The sequence below is a fragment of the Pseudophryne corroboree genome, chromosome 12 (assembly GCF_028390025.1).
Source record: "Pseudophryne corroboree isolate aPseCor3 chromosome 12, aPseCor3.hap2, whole genome shotgun sequence".
NCBI lineage: Eukaryota > Metazoa > Chordata > Amphibia > Anura > Myobatrachidae > Pseudophryne > Pseudophryne corroboree.
In genome coordinates this window covers 22,149,845-22,173,555 of record NC_086455.1, presented here as the reverse complement: position 1 = coordinate 22,173,555, position 23,711 = coordinate 22,149,845, and the positions used below count along the sequence as shown (strand labels likewise).

Below are 23,711 nucleotides of genomic sequence, written 5' to 3'. Positions count from 1 at the left end.
AAAAAGCTCTTTATTAAGTGATTCAACCTACGATGATTTATAGCTGCTTTAATTAAATATTTATATACTGTACTACTAATAATAAAGAGATGTTTGTGAAGATAAGTATAGCCAAACAATATTAAAATATATGGGCAGTGGCGCACCCGGGGGGGTTTCCGAGCACCCAGAAACCCCCCTTCACCAAAAAAATAATATAAATATATATATATAATGTGTAATATATTTATTTTTTGCTGCATGAGTATTACTAACTGCTGTCTAGCATCCTCTGCAGCCTGCTGTCTTCCTGGTGGCACTTTTAAATGCTTAATAAAAGTTTACTTTATTTTAATTATAGTACATACAGTATATATCCGTGTGTGTGTATATATATGTATGTTATGAAGGCTAAGTGCTAAATGGTGATGTACAGATATTTACAGTCTATGTTTACATAAAGAAATTTTTCATCAAGTCCTGTAGTGCCGTGCTTGGGACTGTTCTGAACCATAGCATATGTATATACATACATATAAACACACGTATTATATATATATTTATATATATATATATATATATATATATATTGTATATACATGTGTGTATATATACGTGTACTGTATGTATGTGTATATATATATGTATATATATGTGTATGTATGTGTGTATATATATATACATACATACATACATACATACATACATACATACATAATATGCTATGTATGTGTTGAGAGAGAGATTGAGAGAGACCACACTCACAGCTTCAATGTCCCATTGGGCGGTGCTCCATAATGGCCAGCAGACCAAACAATAGAATTCACAAGGTATAGGCACTCACCAATTTCTTCAACATAAAGTGCTTTAATCAGTCATAGCAGCATCAAACAAGCCAACAGGCTGGTACATAGTCAACGTTTCGGTCCCTTACTGGGCCTTTGTCAAGAAATACAGCAGTAAAACGAGATCATCATATGGGTTCCAGGATGATCTCATTTCACTGCTGATTAAAGCACTTTATGTTGAAGAAATTGGTGAGTGCCTATACCTTGTGAATTATATATATATATATATATATATATATATATATATATATATATATATATATATATATATTATGTGTATATACGGTGTGTATGTACATACAGACACACTAGTTTTACAGACCCAGCATATACTGGGTCACCTCAGTCCCCACCCCCGTGATTGGCTCCACCCAGTTCTGGAAACCCCCCCCAATGCAAATCCTGTGTTTGCCACTGATGGGGGGGGGGGAGGGTTATTCAGTTTTGTTAGCAAACCAAAAAAGCACACTGATGGGCAAAACCATGTACACTGCAGGGGGGCAGATGTAACATGTGCAGAGTTATATTTGGGTGGGTTATTTTGTTTCTGTGCAGGGTAAATACTGGCTGCTTTATTTTTACACTGCAATTTAGATTTCAGTGTGAACAACTCACCCAAATCTAACATTCTCTGCACATGTTACATCTGCCCCACCAGCACTGCAGATGGTTTTGTCCATTAGTGTGCTTTTTTTGGTTTCCTAACAAACCTAAATAACCCCCCATATATTTGAAAATGGTTCAGTTATACTTATTTCCATAAACTCGAATAAGGCCCATGGTTCTGTTAAATCGTGAGCCACCAACTCCGGAGGGATTTCTCAATACAGTAACACTGCTGTTCAGAAGAACCCCAGCGTCTCCCGGCTACTAACTGCCGCAGAGGACACAGAGGTGGCGCAAATAGCAGGAGAAGGTCTCCAGAGTGCGTCTTACAAACCTACATCTGTCAGCACGGGAGGGACGCAGGGCATCGGCACGGACAGCAAGAAGTGTCTGCAGCGGAGCTGACATGCCTACATCTATCACCGAAGAGACGCAAGGCAAGGTAGAGATAGCTATAACTCCTCATTCCCAAATCCCATAATCACCAGTTATGTATGCTGCAAAAGTGTCACGCTGAAAACATCCAATAGGAGCTTAAACATTTAATGGTATTGTTATAGTTAAATGAATGATATTTTATAGGTAACACCTACATTTTAATGTTTCTGTTAGAATACACATTTTCACAAGTGCTCATCTTTTATTACCATCATATAACAACTCATGTTTATTAGGGGGGAATTCAGTGACCACAGGCAACTGTCACGCCCGGGGCTATTTAGTTATCCTTGATAAACTGGCGCAAGTTATATCTTATCAGAGATTATGGGGCCTATGTACTAGTCAGATTGCTTAGATTTTAAGCAGCGATCGCTCCATGAGTACCCCCCTTAAGCCTTGGACGGAGATAAAGTAACAGCCAACCAGCTCCTAACTGTCATTTTTCAAACACGGGTAAATGTAAGAATGGGCGCTATGGGGGAGAAGCGGTATCAGCGCACGTTGTGTGCTATACCGCTTCTCCCCTATGTATGATGGCTGTGTAAAGTTCTATGTGCCCCTGTCCATATCGGCGATGCTATCTAAAAGATAGCAGGCCGATATGTGAGGGCAATTTCAACAGCTGCAGGTGGCGATGCCCATACGCCATAGCAGGGTCAGAGATGTACCTGCAGATGTCCCTGTCTGGGGTGGGTGCCGGCTCCGGAGTGCGCAGGGGATCTCGCATGAGTAGCTATACCCCATGCAGGAGCACTGGAGCCGGCCGGGACAGGGAGACGCAGCACGTCGGCTCTAAGCTGAAGCACTGTGTGCTTGGGGGACATCGCCGGAGGGGGGAGCTTTCGCTCCCCCGCTTCGGCAAATAAGATGTTAATATATCTTGTAGATGGCCATTCCTGCTTCCGCTCGGTAATGAGGCGAAGCAGGAAGTGTTATATCGTGCCACTATAATACATTTACCCACAGACAGCCTGTAACTGACAGTTAGGAGCTGATTGGCTGGTACTTTATATCTGTCTAGTTTATCTCCATCCAAGGCTTAGTAAATAGACCCCTATGTTCAAGGGCATAACAGAACTTTGTGGGCTCTATAGCAATATTTTTAAGGGGTCCCCCAACTCAGGTGGTCTCCAGAGAGAGAGTGTGGCAGCAGGGACATAATAGAGAGAGTGATATAGGGAGGAGAGAGGGAGGGTGATATGGGGCCTAATTCAGACCTGTTCGCGCGCTAGGCTTTTTTTTGCAGTCCTGCGTTCGCATAGTCGCCGCCCATAGGGGAGTGTATTTTACCTTTGCACGTGTAGCAGAGCTGTGCGAACAGATCTTGTGCAGTTTCTGAGTTGCCCAGGACTTACTCAGCCGATGCGATCACTTTAGCCTGTCCAGGACCGGAATTGACGTCAGACACCCACAAACACCTTCTTCTTGTCAGTCACTTTGCGATCGCCTGTGAGAATGGTTCTTTGCACAAACCCGTCGTTGAGCGGCGATCGGCTGTGTACCTGTACGATGTGCCTGTGCATTGTGGTGCAAACGCATGCGCAGTTCTGACCTGATTGCAGTGGTGCAAAAAACGCTAGCGTGCGATCAGGTCAGGAATGAGAGAAGCGAGAGAGATTGAGTGATATAGGGGTCTATTCATTAAGAAAACTAAAACAGAATTGCTACTTATCACTATACATCGCATCGCTTCCTCTGATGGCAAACCTGAACCCCATGGAGAAGCAGAGCTTTCCGCACCTTCATGAATTGCACTCACCATACAAAAGTATGGTGATGCGATTCAGGCACAGAGCGGGGGGGGGGGGGGGGTCTTCTGTATGCCGACTGACGGGATCCCGGCGCACAGTCTACCGGTGCCGGGATCCCGACAGCCGGCATACCGACACTTATTGTCCCTCGTGGGGGTCCACAACCACCATGGAGGGAGAAAAAAAATAGTGTGGTGCACGTAGCGAGCCCACAAGGGGCTCATTTGCGCTCGCCACACTGTCGATAAGCCGGCAGTCAGGCTCCCGGCGCCGGTATGCTGGTCGCTGGGAGCCCGGCCGCCGGCATATCGTAGTGAACCCAGCGGGGGTGCCTCTGGAGAAGTCAGACTCCTCCATGGTAACCCGCTCTGTGAATTACACTAGGCAGAGAAAAGCACTGTTTAACACAACATGAATAGACCCCATAGAGAGGAGTGAGTGAGAGAGAACGGGTACGTGTCGTACAGGTACAAAGAGGATCGTTGCTGGGCGATGGATTTAACAAAGAATCCATTCGCACAGCCGATCGCAAGGAGATTGACAGCAAGAAGGTGTTTGTGGATGGCAAATGACCGTTTTCTGGGCGTGTACAGAAAAACGCAGGCGTGTCCAAGCGTTTGCAGTGAGAGTGTCTGATGTCAATTCCGGGCCCGGACAGGCTGATGTGATCGCAGCAGCTGAGTAGGTTCTGTGCACACTTGCACAGCTAAAATACACTCCCCCCCCACCCCCCCATAGGCAGAGACTATCTGATCGCAGCGCTGCAAAAAGTAGATAGCGAGCAAACAACTCTGAATGACCCCCATAGAAAGAGAGTGATAGAGAGGAGTGAGAGCAAGTGATATAGGGCCTAATTCAGACCTGGTCTCGCGCAGGTTGTTTTATGCACTCCTGCGACCAGGTAATCACCGTCTACAGGCCAAGGGGTAATCGCTATGCAGGGGTGCGATCGGCTGTGCAGTGATCTGCATAAACAAAAGTTTGTGCAGTTTCTGCACAGCCCAGGATTTTCTCAGCCGCTGCGACGATCCGGGCTGGTGCTGACGTCAGGAAGCCTCCTCCGTCACGGGTGGACACGCCTGCGTTTTTCTGGACACTCCCAAGAAATGGTGAGTTGCCGCCCAGGAACGCCTTCTGCCTGTCAATCTTCTTGCGATCGCCGGTGCGATCGATTTCTTTGTAGAATCTGTTGATGGCCGAGGCACCTGCGCATTGCGGTGTATATGCACGCGCTGTTAAAACCCAATTTCACGGCTGCGAGAAAAAGCAGCGTGCAATCAGGTCTGAATAAGGCCCATAAAGAGAAGCCTTTGCATGTGAGCTGCCTGTACTGCACTGCATGCAGGAAGAGGATTACTAAAAAAAAGAAATTGAATACTACGGCTCTCCTGGACACATAATCCCACCCTGACCTCCCATTGGGGGTAATTCCAAGTTGATCGCAGCAGGAAATTTTTTAGCAGTTGGGCAAAACCATGTGCACTGCAGGGGAGGCAGATATAACATGTGCAGAGAGAGTTAGATTTGGGTGGGTTATTTCGTTTCTGTGCAGGGTAAATACTGGCTGCTTTATTTTTACACTGCAATTTAGATTGCAGATTGAACACACCCCACCCAAATCTAACTCTCTCTGCACATGTTATATCTGCCTCCCCTGCAGTGCACATGGTTTTGCCCAACTGCTAACAGAATTCCTGCTGCGATCAACTCAGAATTACCCCCATTGTCTGAGCACAGCCTCATCAATCAAGGTCTGAACAGGGTGTAGAGGGAGGGGCAGACTTTAACCTGTTCAGTGCAGGATGCACCCCAGGAGAAACAAATCCCCCACAAACAGTCCAGGGCTGTTTCTCACGAAAAGTAACACAGATTTCACTGAACCTGTGTCTCTTCGGTAGAAAAGTTCATTTTTAGGGGGGTGGCCAAAGTGGGTTGCACGAAAAAAAAAAAAAAAACCAGGAGAAACATTGTGAAAAACTTCTGTTTTTTGTTTTTTTTGCTCCTGATGTTAGTTATCTTTTAATTGAATTTCCCCTCTTAATAATCTACAGAACTCTGTAATACTATTTATTCTCATTGAAGTACCGTAATGAAAAAATAATAAAGAATACAATTACAAATCATAGTTGCCTACCCTCCGTCATTCTGCGGGAGACTCCCTGAAATAGCAGCAATCTCCCTCACTCCCTGAATAGACCAGCAATCTCCCTGATTGCACCTTACACCCATTACGCAGCTATTACATTCTTGGGGGGGGGGGGGGGGGGGAGAGAAATCAGAGAAACATACTGTACATTCAAATGGGATCATCAGTGCCATTTGCCTGCACTGGTAATAAGGCACAATGATCCCTATGGCTACATGCGTTTTAAATTAAGGTTTCTCGTGGACACTTACAGTATATGGAACCTCTTGTAAAGCACAATACTCGAACAAATCCTGCAAAATAAATATCAGTGTCTTGTCTTCTACAAATAAATCTTACAAATTTGGTGCTCATTTACCTTTGTATGTAAGTTATATTCATGACTATCCTCTTAGATGTACAGTACACGTCCGTGCTTATAGATGTTACTTTCACAATCTCCCTGAAATGCTTTTTCAAAAGTAGGCAAGTAGGATATCAACTTTGCAATCTAGTCTGTCCTGTGCTGCTGTGTCATGACCACAGAGACTGTATACAGGACTACATTAAAATACAAGGCAAATTAAACTCTGTCAATTGTAAGGGTATAGTAAAGACCAGTTCCGGTACAGTCTACAGCCATGTACAAGGCTTTATAAGAGCTGATCGTCCTGTCCAGATACAAGGAGAGAGAACACTATAACAATCCTTTAACAAGTCACGATGCCTGTAAGATCCGTGGCAGGGTTAAGCAAAGGGGATTGGTTAGAAGACTGGGGGGTTAATTCAGTAAGGATCGCTATTGTGATCCCCTGCGCGGTTTCCCGATTGTCAGGAAACTGCACATATGCAGAATGGTTCCTGCATGATCACAGGCAAACCTCCATAGGCCTCTGTATGACTGACAGACAGACAGGCATTCAGGGTGCGGGGCCGGGCAGCCTGCGTATTTGCAGCTTTGCAAATGCAATCAATGCTGAATGAGTGTTTGGGTTTAAAACAGAAAAGGAAGTATACTTATGGTTAATCTGGGTAGCAGGGGTGTTTCTAGGGAGGTGGAGGTCTGTGTGCAGGCTCCGTATGGGTAGCCTACTCTCTAGCCGGCACTAGGGTCCCTATGGGGGGGACCCTAGCGCGGGATACGGTCTTCAGGTCGACAATCATTAGGTTGACAGGTTTTCTAGGTTCGATACAGTTGTGTTTCCGCACCAATACACAGTCAAAGCAGAAATTAGTATTATATTGATGAAACCAACTCTAAAAAATTCTAAGTGCTAGTATTGCCCGTTATAATTAGTTGGCGGTGCACCAGGGTACAGTAAATTACTACTGATAGTCAAAGTACTAGAGACAAGAAAGAAAGACCCTTTGTTGTCCCTAGTACAGGGTTTCTAGGTTGACATGGTCCTTAGGTTGACATGTTCTAGGTCAACATGAGTTTTTCACAATTTTTTTCATACTTTACGATCCATGTGGACTACAATTGGGAATGGTAACCTGTGGCGAGCGCTGCCCAAAGCATGGTGAGCGAAGCAAGGGGACATGGTGCACTAATTGGGGTTCCCGCTCTTTCTACGAAGAAAACCCCAAACATTTATTTTAAAAATCTCATGTCGACCTTTTGTCATGGCGACCTAGAACATATCGACATATGGACCATGTCGACCTACTGCATGTCGGCCAATAGTGGTCAACCTAATGGCTGTCAACCTAAGTGTGGTCGACCCAATGACCCATACCCCCCTAGCGCCGTCTCAGAGTCTACAGCGCAGGCGCAGATCTCCGGGAAAATGTTGCGGCGGACATTTCCCCAGTGATTCTTCTGCTGCGCATGTGCCAAACATCGGGAAAATTGTGCTGCACCATTTTCCCAGTGATTTCTGCAGCGCTGCAGCTGCGCCACGGAACTCCGGAAGGTAGGTATTAAGAATAATGTGTGCAGTGTGGGCCACCCATTATAAATTGACCGGTGTTGGGTACATACTGTGCAATCATCTATCAGACAATCGCAGTAATTGAGGACAGGGCAGCATCAGGTGGGGACCAGTGTCCCGGGCCCTTACAAAGAGGGGGGCCCACCCCTGACTCCTACTACCATTATTTATAGAACTGCACCAGGCTGTGAAACGGGTATAGTATGGTATGCTGGCGGCCGGGATCCCGGCGACCAGCATTCCGGAGCCGGGATCCTGACCGACTGCATACTGGCAGCTGGGCGAGCGCAAATGAGCCCCTTGCGGGCTTGCTGCGCTAGCCATGCGCACCACACTATTTATTCTGCCTCCAGGGGGGTCATGAACCCCCAAGAGGGAGAATTGTCGGTATGCCGGGTGTCGGGATTCCGGCGACGGTATACTGAGAGCCGGGATCCCAACAGCTGGCATACTGAAGACCACCCTGTGAAACAACAGCGGGTTGATGCAGAGTGAAGACTTCTTAAAACAAGCCTTCAACTGTGCATCAACTCTCGGTAAACAGTTCATGCAGGTCCTCAATACTCCACCTATATGTATTATCACAATATATGACATCACATAGGTGTGAAGTGATGCGGTAGAATCTTATTTGTAGGGGGGGGCGGCTTTCTCTTTTGTCAGTCCCGGGCCCCATAATTTCTGATGGCAGCCCTGATTGAGGATAAGATAAATGATTGTATAATGGTTACACACATACGATCTCATTTTTCCTCTGATAAATCACTCTTAACTTCTGATTGCATCTTCGGGGAAGTTCACAAGATGCACTATATCTGGTATCGGAAGCCTTTTGCACTGTGTATGCGCTGGCGATTGATCTGCCACAGGTATTTATGGGTGTGCAAATGTAAATCTGTCCAGTGTGGATATGAGAGATTAATTGGAGGATCCAAATAAATAATTGCACAGTGTGTACACATCACTACCGGAGTGATTTCTCACAAGGACAAATGAAGATTTTGTGGATCTGAAGACACAACTGCACAGTGTGTACCCAGCTTAAGTCGTCTTTAGGTTTAGATTAACTCAGGAATAATACAAATCAGAGCAAATACTGAGTATAAATCTTAAAGAAAATAACATCCTTTTATCTGCACAGAAACATATGTAACATCTTCCGAGTCCCAGAAGCCTTCCCCCTCCTCCTCCTCCTCCTCCCAGTCTCACACTGCAGCAGTGTAACCCGACAGCCTCAGTTCTTTTACGTGTTTTTGTACTTTCACTTTGCACAGCGTCATTTTCTCTTTAATGCCATGTATAGGTATTTGCTCTATGTACATAGCATTTACCTAATGCACAGATAATCACACAGCATTAACCCATTATTTCCTGACCTCCTCCCCTTCTGTTTTATGTTTCTTAAAAGAATGCAGGATCAACATTGCTAAGAAAACTTTGACAGTATTCCTAAAGTCAATGACCCTGTGATATTCAAGCTATAAGAGCAGGAGTATTTTACAGCAGATGCCAAGATACATATCCAAATACTAACTTGTATTTATTTATCTATCCTGTCTCCCCCACACCCACCTATCTCCCCATCTCTCCCTCTCTCTGTCCTTTTCCCCCTCTTCCCTTCCCCAGCACCTTCTCACTAGCTCTATCACAGGATGGGCGGTCCGGGGGGGTGTCACCAGGGTCGCGTCATCGTGACTCCACCCCCTGCTGTGCTGTTCCGAGAAACGAGGCGTTGCATAGCGGGGGGCGGAGCTACGATGACGCGATTCAGCGCGAATCGAGTCATCGGACCCCCGCGGCCCGCCTACTTGTTCACAGCTGCTGGCGGCCGAGGGGGAAAGCGGGAGGCTTGCCCACCTTTCCGGGGGGCTGGGAGGGTCACCCGATTTTCGGGAGCATCCCGGCCATTCCGGGAGGGTAGGCAAGTATGGTTCTGGGCTGTGCAGAGACTCCACAAACTCCTGTTGGTGCAGCTCTCCTGCACATGCGATCGCACCCCTGCACAGCGATTTACTCCTCCCCCTGTAGGCGGCGACTACCTGATAACAGGGATGCAAAAAACGCACCCTAGCGATCAGGTCTGAATTAGGCCCCCTATGCGGAGCACTACACATAGCAAACATACCTCCCAACATGACCCTCTCCATGAGGGACACAATGCTCTGCTCCTGGACTTCCCTCTTACTGTATGATTGCCGGCACCTGTGCTGGAACACCTTTCTTATCCATTGACCTGTTCAACACAGGTGATGGCAACAGAGGCGTAACTAGGGTAGGGTGAGTGGGGCACGTGCCCTAGGTGCCTTGGCAGGCCCAAGAGAGGGGGGCGCCACCGGTGGCCAGGGCACCATGCCCCACTCGCCCCAGTCACGCCGCAATGTGAGGGGAGAAGAGCGCAGCGTCTCTCCCTCCCCTCACCGCCGCTGCCAGCACTAGCAGCGCTGCATGTGTCCGGTCTCCAGCGGCGTTAGCCAATCAGAGCTTGCGGACCGTCTCCTGATTGGCTGCCGGTCCACGAGCTCTGATTGGCTAGCGAACCGGCGCCACACAGCCGCCGCCGGAGACCTGGAGCGGTGAGGGGGAGGAGAGGCACTGCGCTCTCCTCCCCTCACATAGCAGAGTGATAGCGCCGGCCGCAGCAGTTAGTGACTGACAGAAGGGGGGGGGGGGGAGAGGAGAGTCTTGTGTAACTGGCACTGTGGGACATGTAACTGGCACTGTGGGGCATGTAACTGGCACTGTGGGGCATGGCAATGTATCTGGCACTGTGGGGGCATGGCAATGTATCTGGCACTGTGGGGGCAATGTATCTGGCACTGTGGGGGCAATGTATCTGGCACTGTGGGGGCAATGTATCTGGCACTGTGGGCCATTTTCAGTGGCCACACCCCTTCTGGTGTGTGGTCACACCCCTTCTGGAGTGTGACCATGGCCATTTTTCGCCGTAGTGGTTTTTTTTTTGTGTTTTTTTTTTTTTGGGGGGTGCCATTTTCCATCTTGCCCTGGGCTCCGAAAACCCTAGTTACGCCTCTGGATGGCAATCATATATTAAGAGAAAAGTCCAGAAGCAGAGCATTGTGTCCCTCCTGTAGAGGGTAATGTTGGGAGGTATACAGCAAAGGAGGTTGCGAGCCACAAAGGGATGGGGAGAGACAATGCAAAAAGAGAGCAACTGACATGGACCCCTGTAACAAGCCATACGTGACTACTTGTGGAAACTTCCTTTTGGTACAGTAGATCCTGGAGAAGTGGCCCAAGTGCCAGTGCTAGTGACTTGGTGACACGTGATTCCTTTCATCGTGGCCCTGTCCCACTCTGCGTAATGCCACATTTTGTGTTAACGTCACGCATCAGGGGGTGGGTAATTAGTGACGTGGATGGGATCCGGAAGAGTATCCTGCTCTCCCAAAGGTACAGGAGGACACCCCAAGATTCTGGGACAGTAGACTTGTGTACTAGCAATTCGCAAACAAGAATAATTTGACAAGAGAATTAAGGAGCTCATTAATCAACGAGTGATAAAACTCGTTGTGTATGATAATTGGTGCTCCAGCCAATCACCTCCTAACTGTCATGTGTTTGAAAAATAACAGTTGGGAGGTGATTGGCTGGAGCACCATTTGTCATACACAACGAGTTTTATCACTCACTGATAAATGAGCCCCTAATTGTGTAAGATATATTGTTAGCACGATGACATTTAGAGGTACATTTACTAAGCAGTGATAAGAGTGGAGAAGTGAGCTAGTGGGGAGATTTCCCCATCAACCAATCAGCAGCTCTGTATCACTTTATAGTATGCAAATTATAGATGTTACTTCAGTGCTGATTGGTTGCCATGGGCAACTTCTCCACTGGCTCACTTCTCCGCTCTTATCACTGCTTAGTGTAGTTCAGAGGTTTCAAATAACGAGAGAAGAGGAAAAAAAAAACAGTAACCTTTGTACAGGTTTACATGCACTCAAATATAGGGGCTAAATGAATCCTTGCTTGGAGAGTGATAAAAAGTACAAGCCAATTAGCTCCTAACTGCCATGTTACAGGATGTGTTTGACAAATGACAGGAGCTGATTGTCTGGTACTTTTCTCTCTCTCCACTTTATCACTCTCCAAGTGCATCTAGCCAATAGTACAAAATAGGGCAAATAGCAATTGTAATTCCTACAGCAAACAGGGGAAGGTTTTTTTGTCTGCACAGAAACATGTAAAGTCTTCCGGTTCACAGTAGCTCTCCCCCCTCCTCCTCCACACACTGCAGTGTAAACCTGAGCGGCTCAGCGCTGCTACAGACTTCTGTACTTTCACTTTGTGGCGTCATTTTCTCTTTAACCCCATGTAACTCTGTAGTCTGTAACTGAGATGTACAGTCTTTAAAATGTAAGCTCTCACGAGCAGGGCCCTCTTCCCTAATGTGCTTATACTTTTCTTACTTTAATAATCCTCAACTGGCCAAATCCTAGGTTTTTGGGCCACCCTGATACTTATCTCTGTCGTTTAATGGTGTAGTTATGCTTAGTTACCCTGTACTTGTCCTATATTGTCTTCAACTGTAAGTCACTGTTTTCCTGTTTTGATTATGTGCTTATGTACTCTATAATTGGGCGCTGCGGAACCCTTGTGGCGCCATATAAATGATGATGATAATAATACAGTATCTGCTGCATGTAAGCCTGGCTTATGCACAAACAAGCATCACACACCATTTATTCACTGTCACATTCCATTGACAAGGAAACTTTTACAGTATTTCTAAATTCATTAGCCCTGCGATATGTAATGCTTTTACACCAGACGTCAAGGTACATATGCAAATTTACTAATACCCGTATTCAGGAATATTCAGGAACTTAACGAGAGACTGGCTGCAGTCAGCCTCATAACACAGAGATAGGTAACACCAGGGTGAAGCGGAGGCACCATTAATATGATGAGAGATGGAATCTGTTCTTAATAAATTACAACACATAGGGGTATATTTACCAAGGCGTGAGTTTGTTGCCCATAGCCAGTGGTGAATTTCTCACTAGGCACGTGCCTAGGGGCAGCACACCAGGCTGATAAGGGCCAGGTGTTTGTTTGTTTTTCATCATTACAACTTTTTTTTTTTACATTTTATTTAGCAAATGATTGGGGTGGGACAATAGACAACAAATTGTGGTCCACTAGTTGGTAGTAGGGTGAGGCTGGGGCTGTTTTGGTGCTCTAAAGGCAACCGGACTGGCACCCCGAAACGAATGGGGCAATGACGTGACTGGGCAGGGGTGGCTAATATGCCTGACTGATTTTACAGAGGTACAAAAAGTGACAATAATAGATGCTACACTTAGTGCTGTGATCGTGACACTCACAAATAATGCTGAGACCTACAATATGGCCCGGCCATGCTTTCAGAAAGGGATCAGAAAAATGAGAATACTGCAGATTATTCTCTCATAATAAAATGCTTTGACAGATCTGTTATTAGAATAGAAACATTAGAAAGGTTTTACCAGCTGACTCTGATTTGTTTGCAGGACAGACAGACGTATGTAGTATGCAGTATTGATTTGCCCCACTCTGCTCTGTCATTTGCAAAATGAGAATACTGTATCTATGTGTCTAATTCAGATCCGATCGGTACAACAGCGATCACAGCCTGTAGCCCTTTCTGGAGTGCGCACGCATCTCACTGGCACGATCACCTTTGCCTGATTGACAGGCAGAGGAAGGCGGTCACGGGGCGGGAGGGGGCGTGCCAACGGTGTTAGAACGCCGTTGGTGGGGCGTGTCCGGACTGATGCGGGGGTGGCCCGCAGCGGATGTGTGACATCACTCAGCTGCTGCGACCCAGAATGCTGGTAGGGAGCTAATAGATGGGTTTGGGGGGGGGGGGGGGGCCTGACATGCTGGGCATCCCCCCGCATGTCGGAGAAACTGATCAAAGATGTTCTACATTCAGCACATCAACGATCAGGTCTGAATCCCCCCCCCCCCCCAATGTTTATTATTTGTGAACTGCAACTCGGCTTTTAACCTGGTATTCCTTCTCCGCTTCACTGTGTTGATTTTAGGTAATATGTAAATTCCATCTGCATCATTATATGTGAATGATAGGGGGGGTGTAGATGGGGAAGTCTTAAATTTGTTGGTGTCCATATCTCCAGTGACTAATTGTGGTCTAGAAATATACTGTATCATCTTCGGTGAAAAAGGTGCAGCAAAGCCTTTAAGTGCATTTAATTCCTGTAAAGATCACATTGTGCAGACCTGAGTACAGACTTAGGGGCAGATTCAATTGCTGGCAGGAAATTTAAAAAACCCTGAGGAGCGGGGTTTTTCCTGCAGCCACAGGGTTTTCCTATACAATTGCGGGAGTGATAATTGGACACATTGGGGGAAATTCAAATGTTTGAAGTCTGTTGGTTGTGTTTGAATTCCCCACAGTGTCTTCTGTAGAGTGTCTTCTATAGAGATGACAGAGATGACAGCGTCTTTTTTTTTTTTCACGCACCTCCAGAGTAAGTCTGATTTTTCCTAAAATCTTTACCTACAGGAAAAATAACCGAAACTTGCTCTGAGACCCTAGTCAATCAGTTCCTAACTGCCATTTTTCTAATTCAGCCTGTAGCATGGCAGTTAGGAGCTGATTGGCTGCTACTTTTATCTGTTCACCTCAAAGTCTGAATTGAATAGGCCTCATAGTGCATAGGTGCATATATGTGCGTTCACTTTACGATCATGCACAGAGAGAAATCATGGACTGTCAGGGGCGCTTTAAGAGAGGAGGAGGCCCATGTGCTGCCGCCTCCTTATGGGCCCCTCCTCTCTGCAGAAGAGCATTAGAGGGCTCAGACTCTACTGCGCATGTGCAGATCTTTGGGAAAATGGCGCAGCGGCCATCTTCCCTGAGATTTATCTATTGCGCATGCGCAAAACTCTGTGAAAATGGCTGCGGCGCCATTTTCACTGGGTTTTAACAGCGCCAGTGACGTCAGTGCGGGACTTCCGAGGGGTCCGTATTAATAAAATGGGTGCGTTGTGGGCTCCCTCTGGACTCAGGGGCCCTTGTGCACCGCACACACTGCACCCATTATAGAAACGCCAGTGTGCACTATACTCCCAGACTGGCAGAGTACTCACCCATTACCTCTGCAGGCACTTGTCTAGGGATAATCTCCTGCTTACTGAGCCTTTATATATATCCAGCATTATTTATAACACAGTAGTTTATTTTCTGGTTAAAGTAACACTAGCTCTACTAACAATACAAAGCTGTAGCTGACATCTAGATCTGCTAAGTTAGTAAATTTGTATGATCATGTACAGGTAGAGCCAGTAGATTACACATCAAGCCCCGCCCATCTATGATTAGCCCCGCCTCAAAAGAGCCCCGATCATTAAGTCATGACTCTGTTAATGGTCTGTTTTATTACCGACATGCATATCAGCTGCTAAATGTGATATTGTTGTTACTTAATGGGTGTATCCATGTTAACAATCCTGAATTGCAGTGACTGAAAGGGGATGGGGGTGTGTTTTGAACTGAGATGCTCAAATTGTTTACATTTTGCACTCTGTAATGTTGGTGCGTGCTTGGTGCTGCAAGACCAGCTGAAACTACTGGTATACAGTATGTAACGTGCAGATAAAACTAATGTTCATTTTGTCCTGTTCAGATGAAAACAGACCACGTGATGTAAGCGGTTTCCTGAACCAGACTACTGTATTGAAACTAGAAAATGTCGTTGATGGTGATAATAATGTTTGGTTTATTACACAAGATGAAACATTTAAATTGGCAGAGTATAAAAACGGTTATTGGGAGTTCTACGTTGAAGGTTTGAAACCCTGCCTAAAGGTATTGGAAAATGGAAAAGTATTACAAATCCAACATCGGTGTAAAAATGATAGCGGGATCTACTTTGCTCAAGTTACTCGTACGGATCATTCCATATACAAAGAATCATTCAACCTCACAGTATATGGTAAGTCTACATATTATTATGTATAAACATTTAAAATACAATTATCATTGTGAAATGATTCAGGATGTGTACAGTAATATGCAACACAATGTACAGAAATGTTGGTAACATTTATAGGGCACTGCTTGTAACTTTACCATGGAGCTGGCATCCAGGAGACAGTGTGCAATCCCAGTCTGAAGGATGATATTGCAATGCATAGTAACTGCAGTATGCGGCGCAGTCACAATACCGACGCCAGAATCCCACCCCCTTACAGTCCCGACAGTCAGCATGCCCATAGAGTGGGAATATAATGCTCGTCACAAAGCCCACAAGGGGCTTCACTCCGCTCGTCCACCCGGCCATGTGCAAGCTGGGATTCCGGTGTCTGTATGGGGACCGGCGGTCTCCTGAATGCCGGTCACGCATACCCAACCCGACCTAAGGGCTTTCCAACCTGCAGTTCTGCCTCCACATTGAGAGCCAGGGCATGCAAACCACAATTGCCTACTTCTGGTTACTCCTCGCTGAGGAAGCCCGGGGAGGACATGCAGCTGACCATTTTGGGAAGGGCCAAGTTTTTTGGATCATTAGTCCCTGTCTCCACATTGGAAAAAAGTCATGAATCGTGAGTTGATGGGAAAGGACTGGACTAAAGTGATGCAAAAATTCATCATGTAGATTCCAACCCCCTCCAAAAGGACTTGCGATTCCCGCTATTATCTTCCCATTCTGCCCAGAAGATGCAGAAGATCCATCCACTCTTCCATGGGTGGTGGGCCTCCCAGAAAAATTGTGAGCCTCCTGCAACCCTCTAGGAGAGTAGGCATGTATAAATTGCAAACTGTATTCCGGGAAGAAAGCAGTGCTGCTCATGCACATTGAACTATGACAGACTTTTTTAAAGGGACAGAGATTCTATTTACTACATTGAGAAGAACCCCAAATCCAATTGATCTCCCCTCCTCTAAGCTCTCATTGGCCGGGCTCTCATTACTTATGTGCTTCTCTAGTACATCAGTGACTCTGATTCTGTGTTCGCCCTTCATTGGCTACAGACTCATTGAGTGCTGAGCTACCCTCCCCTCCCTACAACTCATCTCTGCTTGCCCATCAAGATGCAGGGTGAGCTGTATTAAACCTTAGGTTGACAAAGTGGTGAAGCCGTCCATAGCAATTAATCAGCTTCTAGTTGTCATTTAATAGATTTTGCTAGATAAATGATAGTTGAAACCATTGGCATAAGTTCGCCCCAGTCGCCCGGAGGCATAAGTGTTGGTGCCCCCCCTACATACTGTATACACACACCCTTCATATGTAGCTATCCGGCACTCATGTTGAACAGTAGTAGCGTGCTCAGGTGCCTTTCTAAATAGTAATATAGATACACATACAAAGTGGACGGCACTCCAAGTTAGTCATCGCAATAGAATAGACACCAGCATACCTTTATAGCACACCTACAGTAATCCTTTACCCAAAAACGTGTCACAATGTAGATGCTTTGGCACAGTGGTGTGTGTGTGTGTGTGTGTGTGTGTGTGTGTGTGTGTATGTATGTGTGTATATATATATATATATATATATATATATATATATATATATATATATATAAAACACAAACGACTCTTTCACTTAAATGCACACGCCTCTCACTTACTCACAACTCTTACTTGCACACGCCTCCTTAGCTTAAACACACACATGCCTCCTTTGCTTAAACACACACACCTCCTTCGCTTAAACACACACGCCTGTCACTTACACACACGCCTCTCACTTACACACACACACGCCTCACTTACACATGCTTCCTTCATTTAAACTCACACGCACACACGCTTCCTTCACTTAAACACACAAACATGCCTCTTTCACTTACACGTACACGCACACACACACGTCTCCCTTACACGCACACGCCTTTCACTTAAAAACACACACAAACAAAAACACACATGCTTTCTTCACACACACACACACACACACACACACCTCACTTAAACATGCACACATAATGCACAGTGCTGCCAACATTTATTAAAGACCCCCCAGCACCTCTCCCCTTTCCAACTACACCCCCCCCCCCACAGTGCAGCTTGAGGCAAGTGCTGCCAGTGCCTACCTGCTGCTATCAGCCCAACGGAAGAACAGAGAGCATCACTTGGCCATCTCATCTGGAAGGGCCTGGTAGGAGCTGCGTTCTGGAGCTCCCCCTAGCTGTAGCCACAGCCAGCTCTCTGTATATACTAGGACAGGGGTGGCCAACCAGTCAGAGGCAAAGAGCCAGAAAAGATCTGTAGGCAAGGGCAAGTGCCAGTATCATGCTCAAAAATGTGGGTGTGGCCTAGTTTTCACAAAGCCACACCCCATTTTGTGCGCACACCTTTCGTTATGACGTTTGTAGGAGTATGACCTTGTCATAACTCCGTTTTTAGTTGTGTTGTACAGTGCCAAATACATATAATACCCAAGTACATTGCCACATACATATAAAAATTTCAAAAAATGGGTGCCTCCACAGTGCCAGATACATATATGCCCCACAGTGCCAGATACATATATGCCCCACAGTGCCAGATACACATGACCCCCCAGTACACCAGATATGCCCCCAGTGCCAGATATATATGTCCCCACAGTGCCAGCTATGCCCCTAGTACCAGATATATATGTCCCCACAGTGCCAGCTATGCCCCTAGTACCAGATATATATGTCCCCAAAGTGCCAGCTATGCCCCCAATGCAGTGTCCCCACAGTGCCAGATATGCCCCAGTGCCAGATATACATGTCCCCCCAGTGCCAGCTATGCCCCGTGCCAGGTATGCCCCCAGTGCAGATATAAAAATATTGTTTGAGGGGTCACAAACAAACATCAGATGGGGGGGGGGGGGGGGCTTTTTACCTCCCTGGTATCCCCCAGCACACTAACCAGTTGCTCCGATATCAGGAGTCCTAACACCAGCAGCTAAACATGTCTTTGCAAACTTATGTGACCAATTTCTATGAAATTCTATTACCAGATAGGTTCAGGTATTGTTGCAGGTAATTTTTAGTGTGCTGGGAGGATACAAGTGTGTGGGGGGGAAGCACCCCCCTCTCTGTCTACCCTAACTTTGCTCCCTGCAAAGGAAACTTCCGCAGGAACTAAGACAGAAGGAGAGGGAGAGATGGTAGACATGCCCAAGTGAATTCCCCCTGCATCACTTAGGCTCCATCTTTTGACTGTTTATGAGGGCAAACGGTGACCTTGTCTACCACAATAAAGACAAAGGCCCTGAGAATGTCTTCTCGTTTTTTCCTCCTTGGCCGACAAATAATCAGCATCTAGCTGCATGGGTTCCTCGGAATCATCCAAGACGTCCAGACTTGTAGGTAGAGAAGATGGTACCCCAAACTCCTTTTCATGTCTCCGTTCTCGGAAACATCGGTCCACTTGGATTGCCAGTTGCACAAGACTGTCCAGAGATGCGGGCATTGGATACTGCACCAGACAGTCCTTGATTTGTTCCGAGAGGCCTATCCGGAATTGACTCCTAAGAGTAACATCGTTCCACCAAGAGTCAAACGCCCATCTCCTGAACGCTATACAATATGCCTCGGCTGGCCCACGTACCTGTCTGCGCATTCAGAGATTAGCCTCTGCAGATGCCGCCTGATCTGGGTCATCGTACAAGAGTCCCATAGCAGTGAAGAAGCCTGGATATCACTAAAACCTGCAGTTAGTGTGCCTTGAGGACCGTGGTTGGGAATGCCTGGACTATAGTATAGGCTGCATCAAACATTTAAATAATATAAATATGTGGTCAGGAAAAGGTTATACTTTCCATAATATATAATTGCCCAGATCTGTCACTCTGTGACTGTGTGGCGAACGCTGGGCGGAGTTACAATGGTGGGCAGAGTCACAATAATAGAGTCACAGATCTGGCCACATCTGTAGCAGAGGCATCAGAACAGAGGGGGCAGCTCGCCCCCCTCCCCCCCCCAAACATGAGAGGTGCCAACGTGCAGGAGGAGTGATGTGTGGTCAGCTGAAAGACCGCACATCACAACCTCCGTGCTATGCAGGGAGTGAGCAGCGGCAGCACTATGTGGCTGCACAGCCCCTCTGTCCTGCTCCCAAGCCCAGTTCATAGAACGGGGCTGTTACGTTCACTGTACTTGGTACTCCTGGAACTGGGCGGATGAGCCCCAAGTACAGGAACGTAATGCTGCAATAGATACAGAGCTCTGCAGCTACCCCTACGGAAACCTAACTCCGTTGTCTCACACTCGTTGTCCGCTTACGCCTGCAAGACTATGGTTTCTTGGGCCCACGGCAGCCGCGTTTGAAGGGCGGATTATGTCTGCCCAACTCCGATGCCCCCCGGTTTTAGTTGGAGACCAGGCGTAAACTGAGATGGGATGATGACAAGGGGAACCTCTAACTAAAGACAGAAATACAGAGTTAGGGGCGCTACAGAACTAAATGAAAGTATGCGCGGCTCAGCCGCCAAGACTAACAACAAAGGCAATGCTGTCCACACGCCTACACGACACTGTCATATACCGGCGAGGACAGCCAACGCAGAACCCCTGCAGAAACTCCAAAACAAATATAACAAGACGCTGCGGCCTAGGCCAAGGGATGCGGCAGAGCCGCTACTCGCGAAACCGGTACGAATACTGGCAAAAGGACAGGAACCCCTAAAGTAGCTGACAAGGGCTTTCAGGACCGGAGGACAGGCAGAATCCCAAACGACAGACCGGTGGACACCAAGAAGCCGGATACTGGATCAGGCACAGACAAAGCCACAGGACTTCTGGACAGGAATGCTTCAAGGCAGGATACTGGATCAGACACTGGACTCCTGGACAAGAATGCTTCAAGGCTGGAAGCAGCTAGACAAAAACTATCACCGGCGTCTGTGTAATGCACAGAGACAGAATATAACAAGGATTTCTTCCAATCACAGCAGGGACCCTCATTAATTATGTTGTGCAGCTGCCCTGTTGCACGACTCCAAACTGACAGGTGCAATTAACAGACAGGTGAGGCTAAACACATGGAAACAGGCTGCAATTACACAGACTAACCACCAGAGGCTAACAAGAGTATTCTAAAGCAGAGCAAAGGGAAATCCTGGCCTACAAGAGAACTACAACATAAAATACATGAACAGGAATGAACCACTGCTTGTGGTTCATAACAGGGGCTATAAACTAAACCTCCCCCCCACCTTGCCAGGGACGGCTGCCATGACTCACGGCCGTTTAGGGGGCGTGACCTAATGCTGGGAACCCCCACCCCCCCATGTGAGACCTGCACAACGTTATACTGCACCTGGCCAGCACAGCCAGGAGCCCTAGCCCGGGCCCAGAGTGTGACCAGCCCCTGATCCCCCACCCTGCTGGCAGTACAATGAGGAGCACAGGGTAAGGCTGGTGCCAGGTCTGTGGGTGCTGCCACTGTCCTTTGCTGGGCATGCTGTTTCCTATGTGTGTGTTGGTGGTTTATCCCGGGGAGTGTAATCAGAAGGGCGGGGGCTGTGGGCAGTCTCTGTATGGCTCCTCACACTATGCCAGTGTCCAGAGTTTGCCCGTATCTCCTGTCAGGGAGGTAACTAGAGCTTTTGTGGCTACCACAAGAAAACCCCCATAGCCAGCACTGCAGGCTCAGCCCCTCAGCACTGTGCTGTTCAGGTAATGTCTGTCTCCCCGGCACTGTGTTTTTCCCTCTTTCTCCCTGACACCCCCTCTCTCTCTCCCTCCCTCCCTCTCTCTCTCTCTCTCTCTCTCTCTCTCTCTCTCTCTCTCTCTCTCTCTCTCTCTCTCTGTCTTGTCTTTCCCTGAGACTCTTTCTTTCTCTCTCTCTCTCTCTCTATCTATGTATCTCTGTCTTTCTTTCCCTGACACTCTCTTGCTCCCCTCTTTCTCTCTCCCTCCCTCCCTCCCTCCCTCTGACAGGGTTGGAATTCATTTGCCTACGGCCGGAATGTTGGCGGTTAGAATGCCGACCACTGCATGCTGATAGTTGGTTAACCCAGCCCCCTATCCCACCCTATCCGTAATTTTGAGTGTGAACAAGTAATGCGTGTGGATGAGAGACGTAGATCTTGTGCAGAGCGGAGAGGTCAGGTAGGGAGATATTTTGAGATGAGTGAAGAGATGTATGTTGGTGCAGTTTGGTTAATAGCCTTGTATGTGAGTAAAAGTATTTTATATTTAATACGGTAGAATACCGGTAACCAATGGAGGGACTGACAGAGCGGATCTGCAGACGATGAACGTCTGGCAAGGAAGATTAGCCTCGCAGCTGCATTCAAAATGGATTGTAGTGGTGAGAGCCTATGTTTGGGAAGACAGGTCAGGAGACTACTACAATAATCAATGCGGGAGATAATGAGAGCATGGATTATAGTTTTTGCTGTGTCTTGTGTAAGATATGGTCGTATTTTGGATATGTTTCTTAGATGTATGTAACATGATCTTGAGACAGATTGAATGTGGGTAACAAAGGACAGTTCAGAGTCAAGAATGACACCTAGGCAGCGATCTTGTGGGGTAGGGGTGATTGCCGAGTTCTCAACAGTGATAGAGATATCAGGTTGGAAACTACTATTGGCCGGTGGAAATATAATTAATTCTGTTTTGGAAATATTAAGTTTGAGGTGGCGAGATGTCATCCAAGATGAAATGGCAGAAAGGCATTCAGTGACACGGCCCAATACAGATGGTGACAAATCAGGGGAAGATAGGTAGATTTGAGTATCATCCGCATACAGATGGTACTGAAATCCGAAAGAGTTGATTAGTTTGCCAAGAGATGTGGTATAGATAGAGAAAAGCAGAGGACCTAGGACTGAGCCTTGCGGTACTCCAACTGAGAGAGGTAGCGAAGGAGAGGTGGAATCAGAGAAACGAACACTGAAGGAGCGATTAGATAGGTAGGATGAGAACCAAGAAAGGGCTGTGTCCTGAATACCTAGGGATTGTAGTGTTTGTATGAGAAGAGAGTGGTCAACAGTGTCAAAAGCAGCAGAGAGATCAAGGAGAATAAGTAGAGAGTAATGTCCTTTAGATTTAGCAGTGACCAAATCATTCACTACCTTAGTCAGTGCTGTCTCTGTGGATTGTTGGGCACGAAATCCTGACTGAAGTCGGTCCAGTAGGCTGTGTGAGTTAAGAAAGTGTGTGAGGCGAGTGTAGGCAAGTCTCTCAAGTAGCTTGGAGGGGCATGGGAGCTGAGAGATGTGACGGTAGTTAGAGAGAGAGTTCGGGTCAGAGTTTTGTTTTTTCAGAATGGGAGTAATCACTGCATGCTTGTATAGAGAAGGAAAGATACCAGTAGACAGGGAGAGATTACAGATTTTCGTTAAGGTTGGGATGAGCACAGTAGACAGAGCTTGACTAATTTGTGAGGGTAAAGAGTCAAGGGGAGAGGTATTAGAGTAGGCAGATGAAAAGAGTGCAGATACTTCATCTTCATTTGTAGGATCAAAGGAAGAGAAGGTGTTAGAGGGTTCAGGAAGGGAATTGAGCAAATCACTTGCTGTGGAAGAGCATACCATTTCATTTCGGATCTTGTCAATCTTGTCCTTGAAATAGGAAGCAAGATCTTGCGCACTGACAGTGGCTGGTGGGTTAGGTGAGGGAGGGACAAGAAGTGATTTAAATGTATTAAAAAGTCGCTTGGGGTTAGAGGCTTGAGCAGAGATGAGAGATTGAAAATATGTTTGTTTGGCAGTGTCCAGAGCATTACCATAAGAGTGGTAGGTGGTCTTATATGTGAGAAAGTCACTTGAACTACGAGATTTACGCCACTGGCGTTCAACTTTACGTGAGAGTTTTTGTAAGTGTCTAGTGTATTTAGAGTGCCACGGTTGACATCTAAGTCTACGTGGAGTGTGATGGGTAGCTGGAGCCACTTCATCAAGTACTGTTTCTAGAGTTTGGTTAAGGTGTGACACAGCAGTCTCTGGAGAGGTGAATGTAGAAATTGGTGAGAGCAGTGGTTGCAGAGAGGTAGATAGTTGTTGAAAATTAATAGCGTTAATATTTCTGCGGGTAAGAGGTGTCCTTGTAGACTTTAGGGACA

General features: G+C 46.7%; 1 protein-coding gene across 1 annotated transcript in view; it reads left to right on the top strand.

Annotated features, from left to right (window-relative positions):
• LOC134981320 (uncharacterized) overlaps positions 1-23,711 on the top strand; it is a 116,802-nt gene that overhangs the window by 43,838 nt on the left and 49,253 nt on the right. The window contains exon 4 of the mRNA XM_063948663.1: positions 15,340-15,648. Within this exon, the coding sequence (XP_063804733.1) occupies positions 15,340-15,648 (309 nt within the window). The remainder of the gene's footprint in view (positions 1-15,339; positions 15,649-23,711) is intronic.